This window comes from Pollachius pollachius (assembly GCF_949987615.1).
Source record: "Pollachius pollachius genome assembly, chromosome: 4".
NCBI lineage: Eukaryota > Metazoa > Chordata > Actinopteri > Gadiformes > Gadidae > Pollachius > Pollachius pollachius.
In genome coordinates, this window is record NC_136937.1 from 20,686,811 (window position 1) to 20,701,597 (window position 14,787).

General features: G+C 41.7%; 1 protein-coding gene across 1 annotated transcript; it reads left to right on the forward strand.

The window, feature by feature from the left end:
• The first annotated feature begins 4,953 nt into the window (after window positions 1-4,953).
• tmem141 (transmembrane protein 141) lies at window positions 4,954-8,963 on the forward strand. The gene is made up of 5 exons (XM_079734957.1): window positions 4,954-5,087; window positions 5,270-5,336; window positions 5,492-5,575; window positions 7,926-8,036; window positions 8,244-8,963. Exons 1-5 carry the CDS (start codon window positions 5,034-5,036, stop codon window positions 8,300-8,302), a joined length of 375 nt encoding a protein of 124 aa, XP_079591083.1. The 5' UTR covers window positions 4,954-5,033; the 3' UTR covers window positions 8,303-8,963.
• Window positions 8,964-14,787: the final 5,824 nt, after the last annotated feature.

The window sequence follows — 14,787 nt, forward strand, 5'->3', positions numbered from 1 at the left end:
CGGGTCATCCACAGCGTTCAACTGACGTCCTTGCTGGCCTCCTTTCATGCATACTTTGGCAAAGTGTTTAGCAGTGCCGCACAAGCAACATGTCTTTCCAAATGCGGGGCACAGGTCTCGCCCCCGTCTGTGTGGTGTGCCACAGTACTTGCATCCACCTGTGCCTCTCTGTGGCTGTGCAGATGTGCTGGCGGACTCGGATGGCCTGCCGGTAGGCCTCCGTCCTGGTCGCTGTCCATATGCTACATTGATGCTCTCCCCAGGCACAGAGCTGCTAAGTGACATGGATTTTAACTTATTGTCCAACACCTCCACTGCACGGCCAATGTCAATAGCCCCCTCCAACTTAAGGTCCTTTTCTCTTAGCATGCGTCGTCTGGCGCCCTCATCAGTTATTCCCAGAACAAGCCTGTCCCATATGAGCTCATCCCTTAAAGCTCCATATTCACATGTGGCAGCTTTCTCTCTCATTCTTGTGACAAAAGCATCCACTGACTCTCCATCCTCTTGTTTAAGGTTTCCAAAAACATACCTCTCAAAGATCACATTCTTGCTGGGTTTGAAGTATTGCCCCAGTTTGTCGAGTATCGCACCCGCGTCTTTCTGCTCTTCCTCTGTGAGTCCCAGGTTGTGCTTGTAAACATGGTAGCAATCCTTCCCCATTAGCCTCCTGAGCGTTGCTGCCTGCACCGGCTTCTCTGCCTTGTCGATCCCGGTCGCAAGCAGATAATCCTCAAACTCTGAAAAGCTAGCCCAGTGGCAGTGAAGATCCCCAGTCATCTTCATGGGCTCCGGTGGCGGAATGTTTGAAGCCATCTTCGCCGCGCGGTGCTAACGCTAACAGGCTAATTGAAACTTCTAACTATGTCTAGCAAAACAAATAAACGCACGCTGTTCCATTGAGTAACAGTTCTGTTACCGACGAATATGTGCTAACTAGCAGCTCTCGTGCAGGGTATGCTACTGCATTATATGACCAGCCCGACATCACATGATATAGGCCAGTGGTCGGCAACCCTAGGCACGCGTGCCACCACTGGCACGGGGCAGCATAATCATTGGCACACTTGGAAAACATTTTTTTTTAATGTTTATTATTATTATTATTATTATTATTATTAATATTATTATTATTTTAAAAATTCACAGCACAATGCGGCAGCATAATCATTGCTACCATTTTTTTTTGCACTTTATTCTGTTTTGGGCATTTCCTCTCAGTGCAAATATGTTTAAATTAGTTACAGAAAGCAGTGTTCTGAAATGAGATCAATTAATAGTTTTTAAACCTATGTTGTGAGTAATAGAGAAGAAAATATTTAAAATATTGTTGCAAGTGGCCTGTATGCATTGCCTTCACATGGTTTTGCAAAGCTGTACATGTCTTAAAGATATTGATGTGGATGGTTCCAACATTCTCCTATATTCTCATTTTTTACATTTCTCACAGTGCAAATATGTTTTTTGAATGAGTTTCTGAATGTTTCTGATATGTAGTTATAATTTGTAACCTCATGTTGCAAATATAACAGCCCAAAAAACATTTAAAATGTTGATGCATGACTGTGGACTATATGGAAATAGTACAATTCCAGGTCTTCTGGAAATGTTTTTGGTCGCTGTGTCATAATTCAGCTTAATTTTTAATATATTGTTGCTTAAGGCACACTCATTAACGAGAAAATGTCAAACTGGCACTGCATGTTGAAAAGGTTGCTGACCCCTGATATAGGCTCTTAGAAAAATCGGAGGCATTCGAATAGCGGTCTAGTGATCTAAATAAACAAGAACCTGGATTCGGGGATTTAGCCTGTATCTGGGGGACGAGACAGACGAACAGGAAAACAACTATGAAAACAAACGTGTTTGGTAGCGAGTACGCTAGCACCCCAGCAAGCAAGCAAGCTAGAAACATACAGGGCTCAAAACAAAACAGTCGAGCAAACACATTTTACAGAGACTATCAACATCAAGGAACCACAATACAAAGAGGGCAAAGTTCAGCCAAGGGTACTTACAATTTCAAGAGCAACACGGCCATGGCAAGTCGGCATCCGATTTGCAATCTTATTTTTCTTTCAGTTCACGCTATTCCTGAGAAGCTCGCCCAACGTTTACTCGTGTCTGGGCTTACTGTCGGTCAGTCTCCCTTTTCTCTCCGACATTGGGTTTCTGTCATTGCGCTAGGGGGAGTCGAAACAGTGACCAATCGACCCATAAAGTGTTATAGAACTATCACAATGACCAGTGTTGGGAACATCACTTTAAAAAAGTAATTAGTTATAGTTACTCACTACTTGTTCCAAAAAGTAACTGAGTTAGTAACTGAATTACTCTATAATAAAAGTAACTAGTTACCAGGGAAAGTAACTATTTGCGTTACTGTGAAAAAAAGAAGAAAGTTGCTATATGTCAAAGAATTTGTATTTTTCTGAGCAGTTTTCACTTGGCCTTAATGTGTTAAATGGTTCAGCTGCCCATTCAAGGCCCTGATATGCTTCCAACTGAGGCCCCGTCCACACTAATTCAATTCAATTCAATTTTATTTGTATAGCCCTTAATCACCATTACAGTCTCAAAGGGCTTAACAGGTCAAATATCTATGACACCCCCCTTTACCCAAGCCCCCACAAGGGCAAGAAAAAACTCCCTTGAAATTAGCAAGGAAGAAATCTTGAGAAGAAACGCATAGTGGGGGATCCCTTCTTCCAGGGATGGTCAGGAGTGTAATGGGTGCCATAATTGACATACAGGTAAATACATGCACATCATGTTAAAATGGTGATGTGGTGCTGGCCGGTTGACCATGAGGAGAGTCCAGGCATCCAGTCCAGTCACCGCAACACGCTAGAACAGACAGAATAGTGAATTAGAACGGAACAGTACATAGTGGGAATGTATACTGTGTTAACAAAGCACAAACAAACAGAGTGGTCTTCACATCGCATCTGTCGTTTTCACACTCCTATGTTCCAAATGCAAGATCGTAGAGGTGAGTTTTGAGCTTTCCTTTGAATAGCTCCACAGAGTCAGCTTCCCTGATCACTTGTGGCAGCCTATTCTAGAGGAAGGGGGCTCGATAGGCAAACGCTCTCTGTCCAGCCGATTTCTTTTTAACCTTCGGCAGTGAAACCCGGGTAAATCTACAAACGCAGAAATATTTATCCGTTTAGACCCCGTTTACACGAGGACGCTTGCGGGTAAAAACGACAAAATATTTTATCGGAAGTGCCTTTTGTTTTAAGCCCCCAAAAAGTGGGCGTTTTTGGGGCTTAAAAACGCAAAAATCTGAAACCACCCTCCAGAGTGGAAAAAAGAAACTTCAGAAACTATGACGTTCGGTTGCCATGACACTGCCACAAGCTTGCGGTCGAGACCGAGACGCTCATCAATAAAATGGCAGGTGAAATGCAAACGATGATCTCTCTGTACAATGTACTAATTTATCTCCAGAAACAACTCGACATATTGCCTCAAACATGTTTGTTGCTCCAACGCCGGAGGCGAGCGCTGTACTTGATGTTCTTCAGTGACGGGTCGAAAATGATTAACCAGCTGATCAACTGTAAATATCAGCTGATCGCGCGCCTGTAATCTAAACAGAGAGGCGTGGTGGAGTTACGTAACCATGACAACAACTGTTTATCAAAATAATTTCAGTGTGGAACGTGGATGCAAAACATTCCGAAAACGATAGTGTGGTTGGGGCCTGAATTTCAATTTGCTTGGTTGCAAAGGCTGTGGAACATCTGCCGAATACTACAGAAAATGCCAACTTTTCACTTTTACCCCGTTACTGAAAAAATAACGGCGTTACCTAACGCCATTCTTTTAAATGGCGTTATTACAAACATAACTCATGTTAATGTAAATGAAGCCAAAAAAGTTGCATAGTTCCCCTTTAAAGCCTTTCTAGTTTAGTCTCCTGCCCCCGGCCCTGGTATATAAAGAGGAACCATCATAAGCATTTAGATGACACCTGTGTTCATCCCAGGATTAAACCTTTGTTAAAGGGTGGGTTGGATTTGAAGTACATGCAAAGGGAAGGAAGTGTGGCTCTGCGATTTATAAATTGTGAAAAAAATGCTATTTATTTATTAATCCAATTACAATTCGTTAATTCCGCAATTAATTAAATGTGACTGAATGGTCCTGGTAGCATGAACAACAGATGGCATGTGATTTTACCTTCACAGCATCTACCAACTACTGCCAGTTAAGCCTAGTTGAATTCGTACCTTCCATTATATCAAATATAAGGCACGTTATAATATTGTTACTTAGATAGGGCAACAGGACCCTGATACAGAGCCCAGTGGTAGGCTACGGCCCTGGTGATCCACAGAGAGAAACAAGTAGCGAGGGATCTACCTGGTGAAGAGTCTGAAGGTTTAGATGGAGGAATATTTATAATTTATTATGGGTGCCGTTTGTAAACTTTTGCTGCTGAAAAACGTGTCACTTGTTCCAGATTTAGCTCGAGCTCTGCACCATTTTTCCCGGATATGGCAAATATATATAAGGATATGGCCTTCCAAAGTGCACTGAAATCCTCTGGTCACTTTTTCAGAAAATTAGAATTGTATGTTCAATCGAAATCTACATTTTATATCTTAATCTAAATCTTATATCTAATCGAATCCTGAATCGAAATGATGAATCTGAAGCTAGATCGTATGTATAACTAAATCGTTATATCTAAATCTGAATCCTAAATATTTCTGTGATTTCATATAATGCATTTCCCAGTTCATTTTAATAAATCCAACATTAAGCTTCCCAATGCAATTGCAGTGTTTCAATATGACTATTTTCTCAATCTTTTGTGACTTTATCTAAAATCCCAGACTGCCTCCAGTCCACTGAGCGTCGCTCCATGTCCCTGCTGCCGTCTCACCCTCTTTATGTCTTCTTGTGTTTATGTTCGTTGTTGGCGTCATTCGGAAGGGGAACCTTTCATAACATCACTTTTGTTTAACCTATGGTTTGCTCGAGCCGCATATATTTTCAGAGACTTTGCAACGACAGGCTAAATGGTTAATATCGGACTGAGGAGAGTAGACGATGCCCTGGCTGCTAAACACCCTGTGGGTATATTGGTTCTGATTAGTTTACTTTTACTCCAGGACAGGGATGTAATGTTAGACAACAAATGAGTGAACAACTGATCAGTTATTACTGCACAATCATGCTTTTCAGCAACTGTACAGCCTTAATAATTACATCAGTAAGGAGATGATGTTGACATGTTGCTTTTTGTAATTATCAGGGTCTACAACAATATGCTGCTTGTCAGTCATCAGCCTTCATGAAGGGCACTGGGACGTTTCTCTTAGGTAACCACTCTGATGACACCATAATAAGCCATGGTAGCCTCGAATGTGACTATTGACCACAGACGTATGGCTATCGTCATTGCACATTGGCATTTTTGCATTTTTAAAAAATAATTAGAGGACTATGACGTCTGACCTGTCATGTATAATTCTAGGTACTGCTGGATTTTTTGTTCTTCAAAAAGCTTTGCAAAAGAGGCTTCCTTATGCACTTCAGTGGAACCTGCTCGTTTCATTTGGTAAGAAATGCATGAAAAACGTCCGATCAGGGATTGATTTCATATATTTTTTTAGCGCCTCCCGGATACCCGCAATGTTTATAACTTCTCGGGGGGGGGGGGGGAGACTAAGACTAAGCCCCGCCGGTTCCCTCGATCAAATTTCTATGGGAAATAACATAGGGTTGTTGTATGATCGTCAATAACAAACTCGACATCGTTCCCTGTCACGGATATAGTACACTATATAGGGTGCTCGCCATTTTGTAGTGGTGTTCGAATTCCCAGTGGTTAATTTCATGCACTATATAGTGGACTTCAAATGCCCAAAATTTGAGTGAACATACGATGTTCCCTACATGTTACTCCCGTATACCACAATGCAATGCGGTCGTGTTTTTCTGGAGGAGAAGAATAAGCCGAATAACCAGGAAAACGAATACATACTTAGCTCGCTCGTTTGGCTCGTTAACTAAACAAAATACATTGTGGGCTATTACAGCTTACAATCTGAACACATAACCATAGTTAACAAAACCACACTTTCACACCATCGAAATGTCAACAATTTATTTGGGATTTAACAAAGAAAATGTAACATTCAAAATTAATAAAAGAAAACCTTGATCAAGGAAATGTAACATTCAACATCAATACAAACTCCAGCTTTCCTCGTGAGTGCCCGGTTTGTTTACATGATGTGGGCGCATCAGTCTTCGTCACACAAATACCCGGCGCATTTATTGACGCAAATGACGTTTAGAAATGTTCAGCGTAGTGTCAGAATTCTTGTTTGTTCGTTCCCTATAGCCTATAGTGCATATATCATAAACACTATATAGGGAATAGTGAGTGAGTGAATAGGGAACGATTTCAAACCCAGCTTCTGTAGGTGAACTACACGCTTTTTCCATCTAGTTTCGACTGGGTTTTTGGCAGACAATCCAAAAACCCAGTCGAAACTAGATGGTAAAAGTGTGTAGTTCAAAATGTGACACAGCTTTTACTATTTCGCCACCTACAGTATTTGTTATGTACGATCATTCAAAAAACCCATGTTATTTCCCATAGACATTTGTGACCGAGGGAACCGGTGTGGGTACCAGATTGACTTGGCTGCTAGATCGACTCGGGGTCCTGCTCTTACAGATGACGTATTGGCACTTGACGTATCGACTCAAGCCAATGGACAAAACCCGGAATGGTTGTTTAGAAACGGGGCTCATGGACATAAAAAGAAGGCTCAATCCATTTTGGTTTTGATTTCATTGAACGCAGCCCGTTCTTTCGCACAAACAAAGCCATTGGAAACACGTCTGAAAGCACTGACGAATGCATATGTAACCCAGTTGGGTCGCTGTTTTGACTCTGGAGTTAACCGATTCTTCTTTTATATATTACTCAAGTAAAGGCAACAATAAAACGCTTGGTTACACATATATTTTTGTTTTCACCTATGTTAAAGTAATTACCCCCCCCCCCCCCCCCCCCCCTTAGCTCACGTTAGCCATCAATCTAAAGCCACAAATATTATCTGTTCAATCTTTGTACATTAGTACATCAATCCGGTGTGGGTACCGGATTGACTCGGCTGCCAGATCGACTCGGGGTCCTAGATGCGCAAAAATAACGCACTTCCTGTAAACGCTGTCTTTTAAATGCGCATGCGCGTTTCATTCATTCTGATGTTATTCCCAAGTATTAACAATCTCCTTTTGTTTTCTAATCTATGAATAATAATCTAATGTACAAATTATTGTTGCCTACACTTGGGTAATAAATAAAAGAAGAATTGGTTAACCCAATTCACTGAATGGGGCGATCCACTTTATTTCCAGCGCTTCCAACACAGAGTCAAAACAGCGACCCACACGCAGACACTTCCGTTCTCCTCCTTCAGAATAAGAGTCCCTAACAGGAACTGGGTTACATATGCATTCATCATGTGATGAATGCATCAAGTGTCGATACGTCATCTGTAAGAGCAGGACCCCTAGTCGATCAGGCAGCCGAGTCAATCTGGTACCCACACCGGTACCCACACCGGCACCTCGGAAGCGGGACTTGTTTTTCAGAGGTCTTTTGCTGACACGCGCAAAGCGTTGGACCGGTCGCAACAGAGTGGTCATGCTGACCAATCACAGCACTGGGCTACTCGGGAGGGGGGCCTTTAAGCGACATGATACAAAACAGACCGTTTTTGAAACGTAAATGTACAGTGTAAGAATAATAAGGGGTATTTTTAACATACAGGCATGAAACCCTGATCTAGAAATATCCCAAGATCCAATTATTAACCCTAAAAAGGCATTATATGGTATCTTTAAATCACTGTAATGAAAACACACCGACCATCACCTTCTGCCCCAAGTGGCCTCGTCTGTCGGGAGCTACGCAGTGACGCGCTGGGAGACCAGGAAATGCACTGAGCTGTGGTTGCTGTTGGAAAAAGGAGAAATTCCAGATCCAACTCCACCAAAAGGTGAGTACATGGTTACAAACCTGTTTTTTGAACAGCTTCTTTAATATTTTTTGAAATTTAAAGTTAAAGTTTGCCTTAGATCTGTCTTCAGTTAGTATAAAAGGATGTTGTCAGTGCTGAAATATGTCCTTTGTGAATTCCCGTCCATCCGTCCGTGTTAATGAATGCCTATCATTGAAGTCATTCTCAAACTTGTTTTAATTTTAGTTAACTTGGAGGAACCAGCTGCCCCGAAAAAGACTTTGTATGGAGATGTGATGGAATAGCATTGAAAATGTTTTTTGTATATAAAAATGGCCATTGCCGTGGTCCAACATCCATACTTCCATGAGTACACTTAAACGTAGTACACTATACGTACTCACTTAGTGCGCAAATTTTCAGATGTCAGTATTGTTCCAAATCGAATACTCCGTGGTGCACTAACCGGAAATTACGATCACGACTGCCGCCGCGGCTCCTCCCCCGCAATAAACATCCCGCTTTGTACGGTGAACTCTTTACGCCTAGCAGCTATGAAAAGCTAGAAAAGCTATAAAAACTACAAAATGACTATTAATGCAGGCTATGTGGAAAATGCGCTGACTTTGGCTCAGCCTGGCTCCGCCCTCTTCCGGTACGTAGCTAAGATGGCTGCCGTTGAGTACGAAAAGTGTACATCGATCCACACTTTTCAGTTGACACTTTGACAGTTTTGAGTACACCATCCGGGTCCTTTCAGTACACTTATTTTCGCCCGATCTGAATTGGAACGCCCTACGTACTCAAACTAAGGCTAGTAAGTACGGATAGTATGGATATTGGAACACGGCACATGTATATTCATGAATTGCCAAGTTAAATTTAACTTGGGCTTTAGCAAATCTATGTACCTGCAATGCTGCTTTTTGATTGTTATTTTATTTGTAACTAAAGAAATAAACAAAATTGGACTGAACCTTTCGTAATTTCTGTTTAATGGTGTTCATTTATACAATTCATTCTATCAATGTGAGTTGATAACTCAGGCTTTAGTTTGTTTAAAGAGGAAATAATGATTTACTTTTGGAAATGCAGTTACTATCATGCATTATTTGGCATGGCAATATAAAGAATTATACAAGTCTACTCTAATCTACTCTTATGGAAGGTTCACACAAAAATCACTATACTATCGTTATGTGCTCTGTGCTGATCATGTAAAAAGCAGTGGCAATCATCTGCACAGGTTTGATATATTATATTATATTATATTCAGGGCATTTAGCAGATGCTTTGGGCCAAAGTGACTTAGTCATTCATACAAACATTCGCACAGCAGCCAGCTCGTCATGGACATTGATGACATTGCTGTTCACAGGCTACGGCAGTGTTACCTGGGAATGCAACACAATGGCATGTCAACTATCAGAAGAAGGCTGCCTTAACCATAAAAGCTTTGAGAACGGAATTTAGGAATTCCGTTCCTAATTTCTGGAACGGAATTTAGGAACAGTAAAAGGGCCCTTTTTTAACAATCCAAGCAGAAGAAAGACCTACTATCTATCTAACTAGATAACTAACTAACTATCTACCAGCCTATCTATCCATAATTTGTTTGGACCACACTCCCATTGGTGATGTCACATTAAAGTAGATTTTCAAATGGCTTATAATGGCTTATGAACATCACACCAGGGCCCAGGTTTTTATAAAAAAAACTGGATTGGATCACTCTGATCCAAATACCAAATTTCAGGATAATCTACTGAATCCACCCTTCCGATTGGATGAGGGGTATCCTGGTTTTTTTGGATCAAATAGACCCCAAACCGAGTTCAAAGTTTGGAAAAACCCAAAGGGCAGGTTTGATCCAGATCAAAAGTAAGATACATGATCTGATCTTAGTTCGCAATCCCTCTTTTGCTTTGAAAATCCCAATTCCAAGATTTGATCCAATACTTGAAATCCCACTGGATTACTTTAGAAAAACTGGGCCCTGGTAATAGAATAGGGAAGCTCTTGATCAAATATGTTTGACACCCAAAATGCGTCATAGCAACAATGTAAAGGCCATCATTATAAACAGAACGGACCAGCTAATGTCTGAATAGTTTTTTAAAACAGCAAAGGGTTATTCTCAAAGTACTGTGGTTTTAATTGTTTATTCGCTTAATCCGATTACAGCCATAGTTCGACTGCTCCTCAATTGGACAACTGCAATTGTCCGAGTATACATTGTGGTGAGAAAATCTATTCATTGGCTGAAGCATGTCATAGCCCGGTACAATAGGTGGCGCTGCACCCATTTCAACTAGTAGTAATAGAGCCACCGGCTGACCTCTTTGCCTCACCAGCAACAACAAACTCAGGCGGCATTCGAGAAAGATGCCGTAAGAAGAGCAAGACGAAGCTACTTCCTTCTACATTTTGTATGTGATATAAATACGTGGATAAATACGTGGAGTCTCATACTCAACCAATTACGAAAGGTCAAGAAGGACTAGTGTTGAATGATCAAGGCTTTATTGTCACCGAAGAGAGTTACAACATCACCTGAGTTGCTTTGCAAAGAACTCGCGAACAGTCTCTGAGCTCCGCGTTATATCCTAATTGTGTGGCCTCCCCTATGTCCTTGGCCAATTACAATGCTCTAAACTACGGGCCCTTGACGTTCACGCCCACGATGTCCAAAATACATTCCATACAGTAATTCAAGCATTACGTACAAAAGGGTTGGATATTAAACATAGTTACATGAAGTTTACATATTATGCATTACAGTTATATGAAGTGAGGTCTTTGATTAAAACCCATTCATCACCTTGTTTATTAACCTGATCTTAAATCACCATGACTCATGTGTTTAAGAGATGAGCCCTGTGAAAGCAATATTAATTTAAACAGTAAAATATGTATTTTTAATAGTTAGCAATGCCACTTTATTTGTCTGGGGCATAAACAGTCATAATACAAAAGGGGTCAGGGGTTCATCGGAATGCAGGCATTTGTTTGACACAGGAAGGCCAGGCAATATCAATGGTGTTAAACATTTGGCGCCATTGTAAATATATTTACCTTATATTCTTGTATAATTTATACTTAAAGTTAACCTTACTTATACTTGTATCTAAGTGAACTGAGAGATAGACTGATGTCATTGACTACAGAGGTATGTCTGTCTGAGTGTGTGACCCTCTGTGTTGAATAACAATGGAACAAGGTCTGGAGCCTGCCCCTCCCCCCCCTGCTGGTACATTTCTCTCCACTAATATATTCCAACATTTGGCAAATATCCTTTAAACCTTCATTATTTTCTACCATAATAATTACACAAAATAGACGCATAATGGCGCTCTTGCCTTTGGTGATTTCGGAAGAAAGACGCCGCCGCCGAATGCTACAGGAGGCAAATGTGTTTTTCGTAGGCGGAATCCAGGAAAATCATGAATAATAACGAGGTGATAGCCGGAGATTATTCAATCACGTTGGTTTAAATTCCTGATCCACTCCAAAAGGTAAGGTAACTTAAATTGTAATGTATATTTAACTAACGTTAGTCAAAGGCATTTCTCTGATTGGGTTAAGGTTAGGGTTAGGGCTAGGGTTAGGAGTCCTCGTGCGAGTCTGACTGACAGGCTGCCTACAGGAGGGTAGCATTCAACAACAACACGAATATCGTCTCCTACTTCCAGCTCACGGGCCCGGGAAAAATCGGACTATGAGAAACCCGATTCGGTCCAATTTTAGTCAGACTAAAGTGTATACATGCATCTTAAAAATCCAATCATACAGTCAATATCAATTAGTGACTATCAGAAAACGCAGTATTGCGTTTACATGACACTCGAGAAAACGATAGTTAAGTTATTTTTACTCTAGTTCTATGATTGTAGGCGTAGCTGTCTAGGCTTCGCCTTATGGGCTTGGTAGACGTAAACTAGACGGCTACGCCTATAATCATATAACTAGTGTTATAATAACATAACTATCATTTTATTTCATGTAGGCTCAGTGGCGATTTTAGCCTGAAATTTCTGGTGGGGCAAATTTATATGACGTCATATTACGTCACAAAAATAGAGGTAGCTGATTATTATAACAGTAGGCCTACGTACAGTGGGGCAAAAAAGTATTTAGTCAGCCACCAATTGTGCAAGTTTTCCCACTTAAAAAGATGAGAGAGGCCTGTAATTTTCATCATAGGTATACCTCAGCTATGTGAGACAAAATGAAAAAAAAAAATCTAGAAAATCACATTGTCTGATTTTTAAAGAATATATTTGCAAATTATGGTGGAAAATAAGTATTTGGTCAATAACAAAAGGTCATCTCAATACTTTGTTACATGCCCTTTGTTGGCAATGACAGAGGTCAAACGTTTTCTGTAAGTCTTTACAAGGTTTTCACACACTGCTGATGGTATTTTGGCCCATTCCTCCATGCAGATCTCCTCTAGAGCAGTGATGTTTTTGGGCCTTCGCTGGGCAACACAGACTTTCAACTCCCTCCAAAGATTTTCTATGGGGTTGAGATCTGGAGACTGGCTAGGCCACTCCAGGACCTTGAAATGCTTCTTACGAAGCCACTCCTTCGTTGCCCGGGCGGTGTGTTTGGGGTCATTGTCATGCTGAAAGACCCAGCCACGTTTCATCTTCAGTGCCCTTGCTGATGGAAGGAGGTTTTCACTCAAAATCTCACGATACATGGCCCCATTCATTCTTTCCGTCACATGGATCAGACGTCCTGGTCCCTTGGCAGAAAAACAGCCCCAAAGCATGATGTTTCCACCCCCATGCTTCACTGTAGGTATGGTGTTCTTTGGATGCAACTCAGCATTCTTTCTCCTCCAAACACAACGAGTTGAGTTTTTACCAAAAAGTTCTATTTTGGTTTCATCTGACCATATGACATTCTCCCAATCCTGTTCTGGATCATCCAAATGCTCTCTAGCAAACTTCAAACGGGCCCGGACATGCACTGGCTTTAGCAGGGGGACACGTCTGGCACTGCAGGATTTGAGTCCCTGGCGGCGTAGTGTGTTAGCGATGGTAGCCTTTGTTACTTTGGTCCCAGCTCTCTGGAGGTCATTCACTAGGTCCCCCCGTGTGATTCTGGGATTTTTGTTCACCGTTCTTGTGATCATTTTGACCCCACAGGGTGAGATCTTGCGTGGAGCCCCAGATCGAGGGAGATTATCAGTGGACTTGTATGTATTCCATTTCCTAATAATTGCTCCCACAGTTGATTTCTTCACACCAAGCTGCTTACCTATTGCAGATTCAGACTTCCCAGCCTGGTGCAGGTCTACAATTGTGCTTCTGGTGTCCTTTGACAGCTCTTTGGTCTTGGCCATAGTGGAGTTTGGAGTGTGACTGTTTGAGGTTGTGGACAGGTGTCTTTTATACTGATAAGGAGTTCAAACAGGTGCCATTAATACAGGTAACAAGTGGAGGACAGAGGAGCCTCTTAAAGAAGAAGTTACAGGTCTGTGACAGCCAGAAATCTTGCTGGTTTGTAGGTGACCAAATACTTATTTTCCACCATAATTTGCAAATAAATTCTTAAAAAATCAGACAGTGATTTTCTGGATTATTTTTTTTCATTTTGTCTCTCATAGCTGAGGTTTACCTATGATGAAAATTACAGGCCTCTCTCGTCTTTTTAAGTGGGAGAACTTTCACAATTGGTGGCTGACTAAATACTTTTTTGCCCCACTGTATATAGACCAGTCAGGTATACTATGGGCTGCATTTTGAGTGCAAGCAGGGAGCAGACATCCTATTTCAAATACATTTCACATGCTTTAGCGCTCAGTACGACACAAAGATGTTGCCTATAATAATAATAATAATATTGCATTATATTTTAAACGCACTATTCGTTCCAAAGAATCTCAGAGCGCCAACAAGGTTTTGACTCACCAATGCCGATCACTTAAAAAGGAAGTTGGCTCGACAGTTCTTTGCTTGAGCAAACCTCTCGATTACTTTGTCGTTAAAATCCAGCAGTCCATTAATGAAGGTGTTTGCAATAGAAAGCATGGAGAGGGCGTTCAGTCTCTTCTGTCCCATCGTGTTCCTAGTGAAAGTCTTTATCCTTTTCAACGTTGAAAAGTTCCTCTCAGACTCCGCAGACGTCATGGGGGTTGTGATGATGATGCTGAGTAGAGTGCAGGTTTCAGACAAGGCCTCTTGCAGGTTGTTGTCGTCGTGAATGGCCTTGAACAGCAACAGTGCAGATTTCCCTGTGTGCAGCTCAGTGTGTCCGTAAAAAAGAGTCAGCTCAGTTTGCAGCTTCCCCTCGTTCAATGGGCCTCCGGGAATGACTTAACAAACTTTGGGAACAGTGTGCAGTCCACCAGTTGTGCGGCAATAAGATGGTCACTCTGTGAGAACCGGTCCTCCACTTGCGCAATCATCGTATCACAGGCCTCCTTCATCATGGCAGGCGTATTTGTTTTCCTGCGCTTTGATGTGCCCGGCTCCTCACTGGCTTGGTTACCAATCTCATCTGCTTTCTCTCTGATTTCTTTCACGTGCACTTTGAAATTCTCCACTGCACGATTCACCCCAGATGCGTCAATCTCTCTTTTCTGTAGTATGCCATACAAAACATCCTCTTCTGGCATAACTCTGGCAAAGAACTCCAGCAGCTGGAGAAACGTACGGTCCCGCAGGTGAATGGAGAGGCCGAATGCCTCGCTGATGGACACCTTGTCCCATCCTGGTTTAGTGCGAATGTTATCCAGACACTCCAGTATATCTTCGCGAGTTTCCCATACCACATTCAC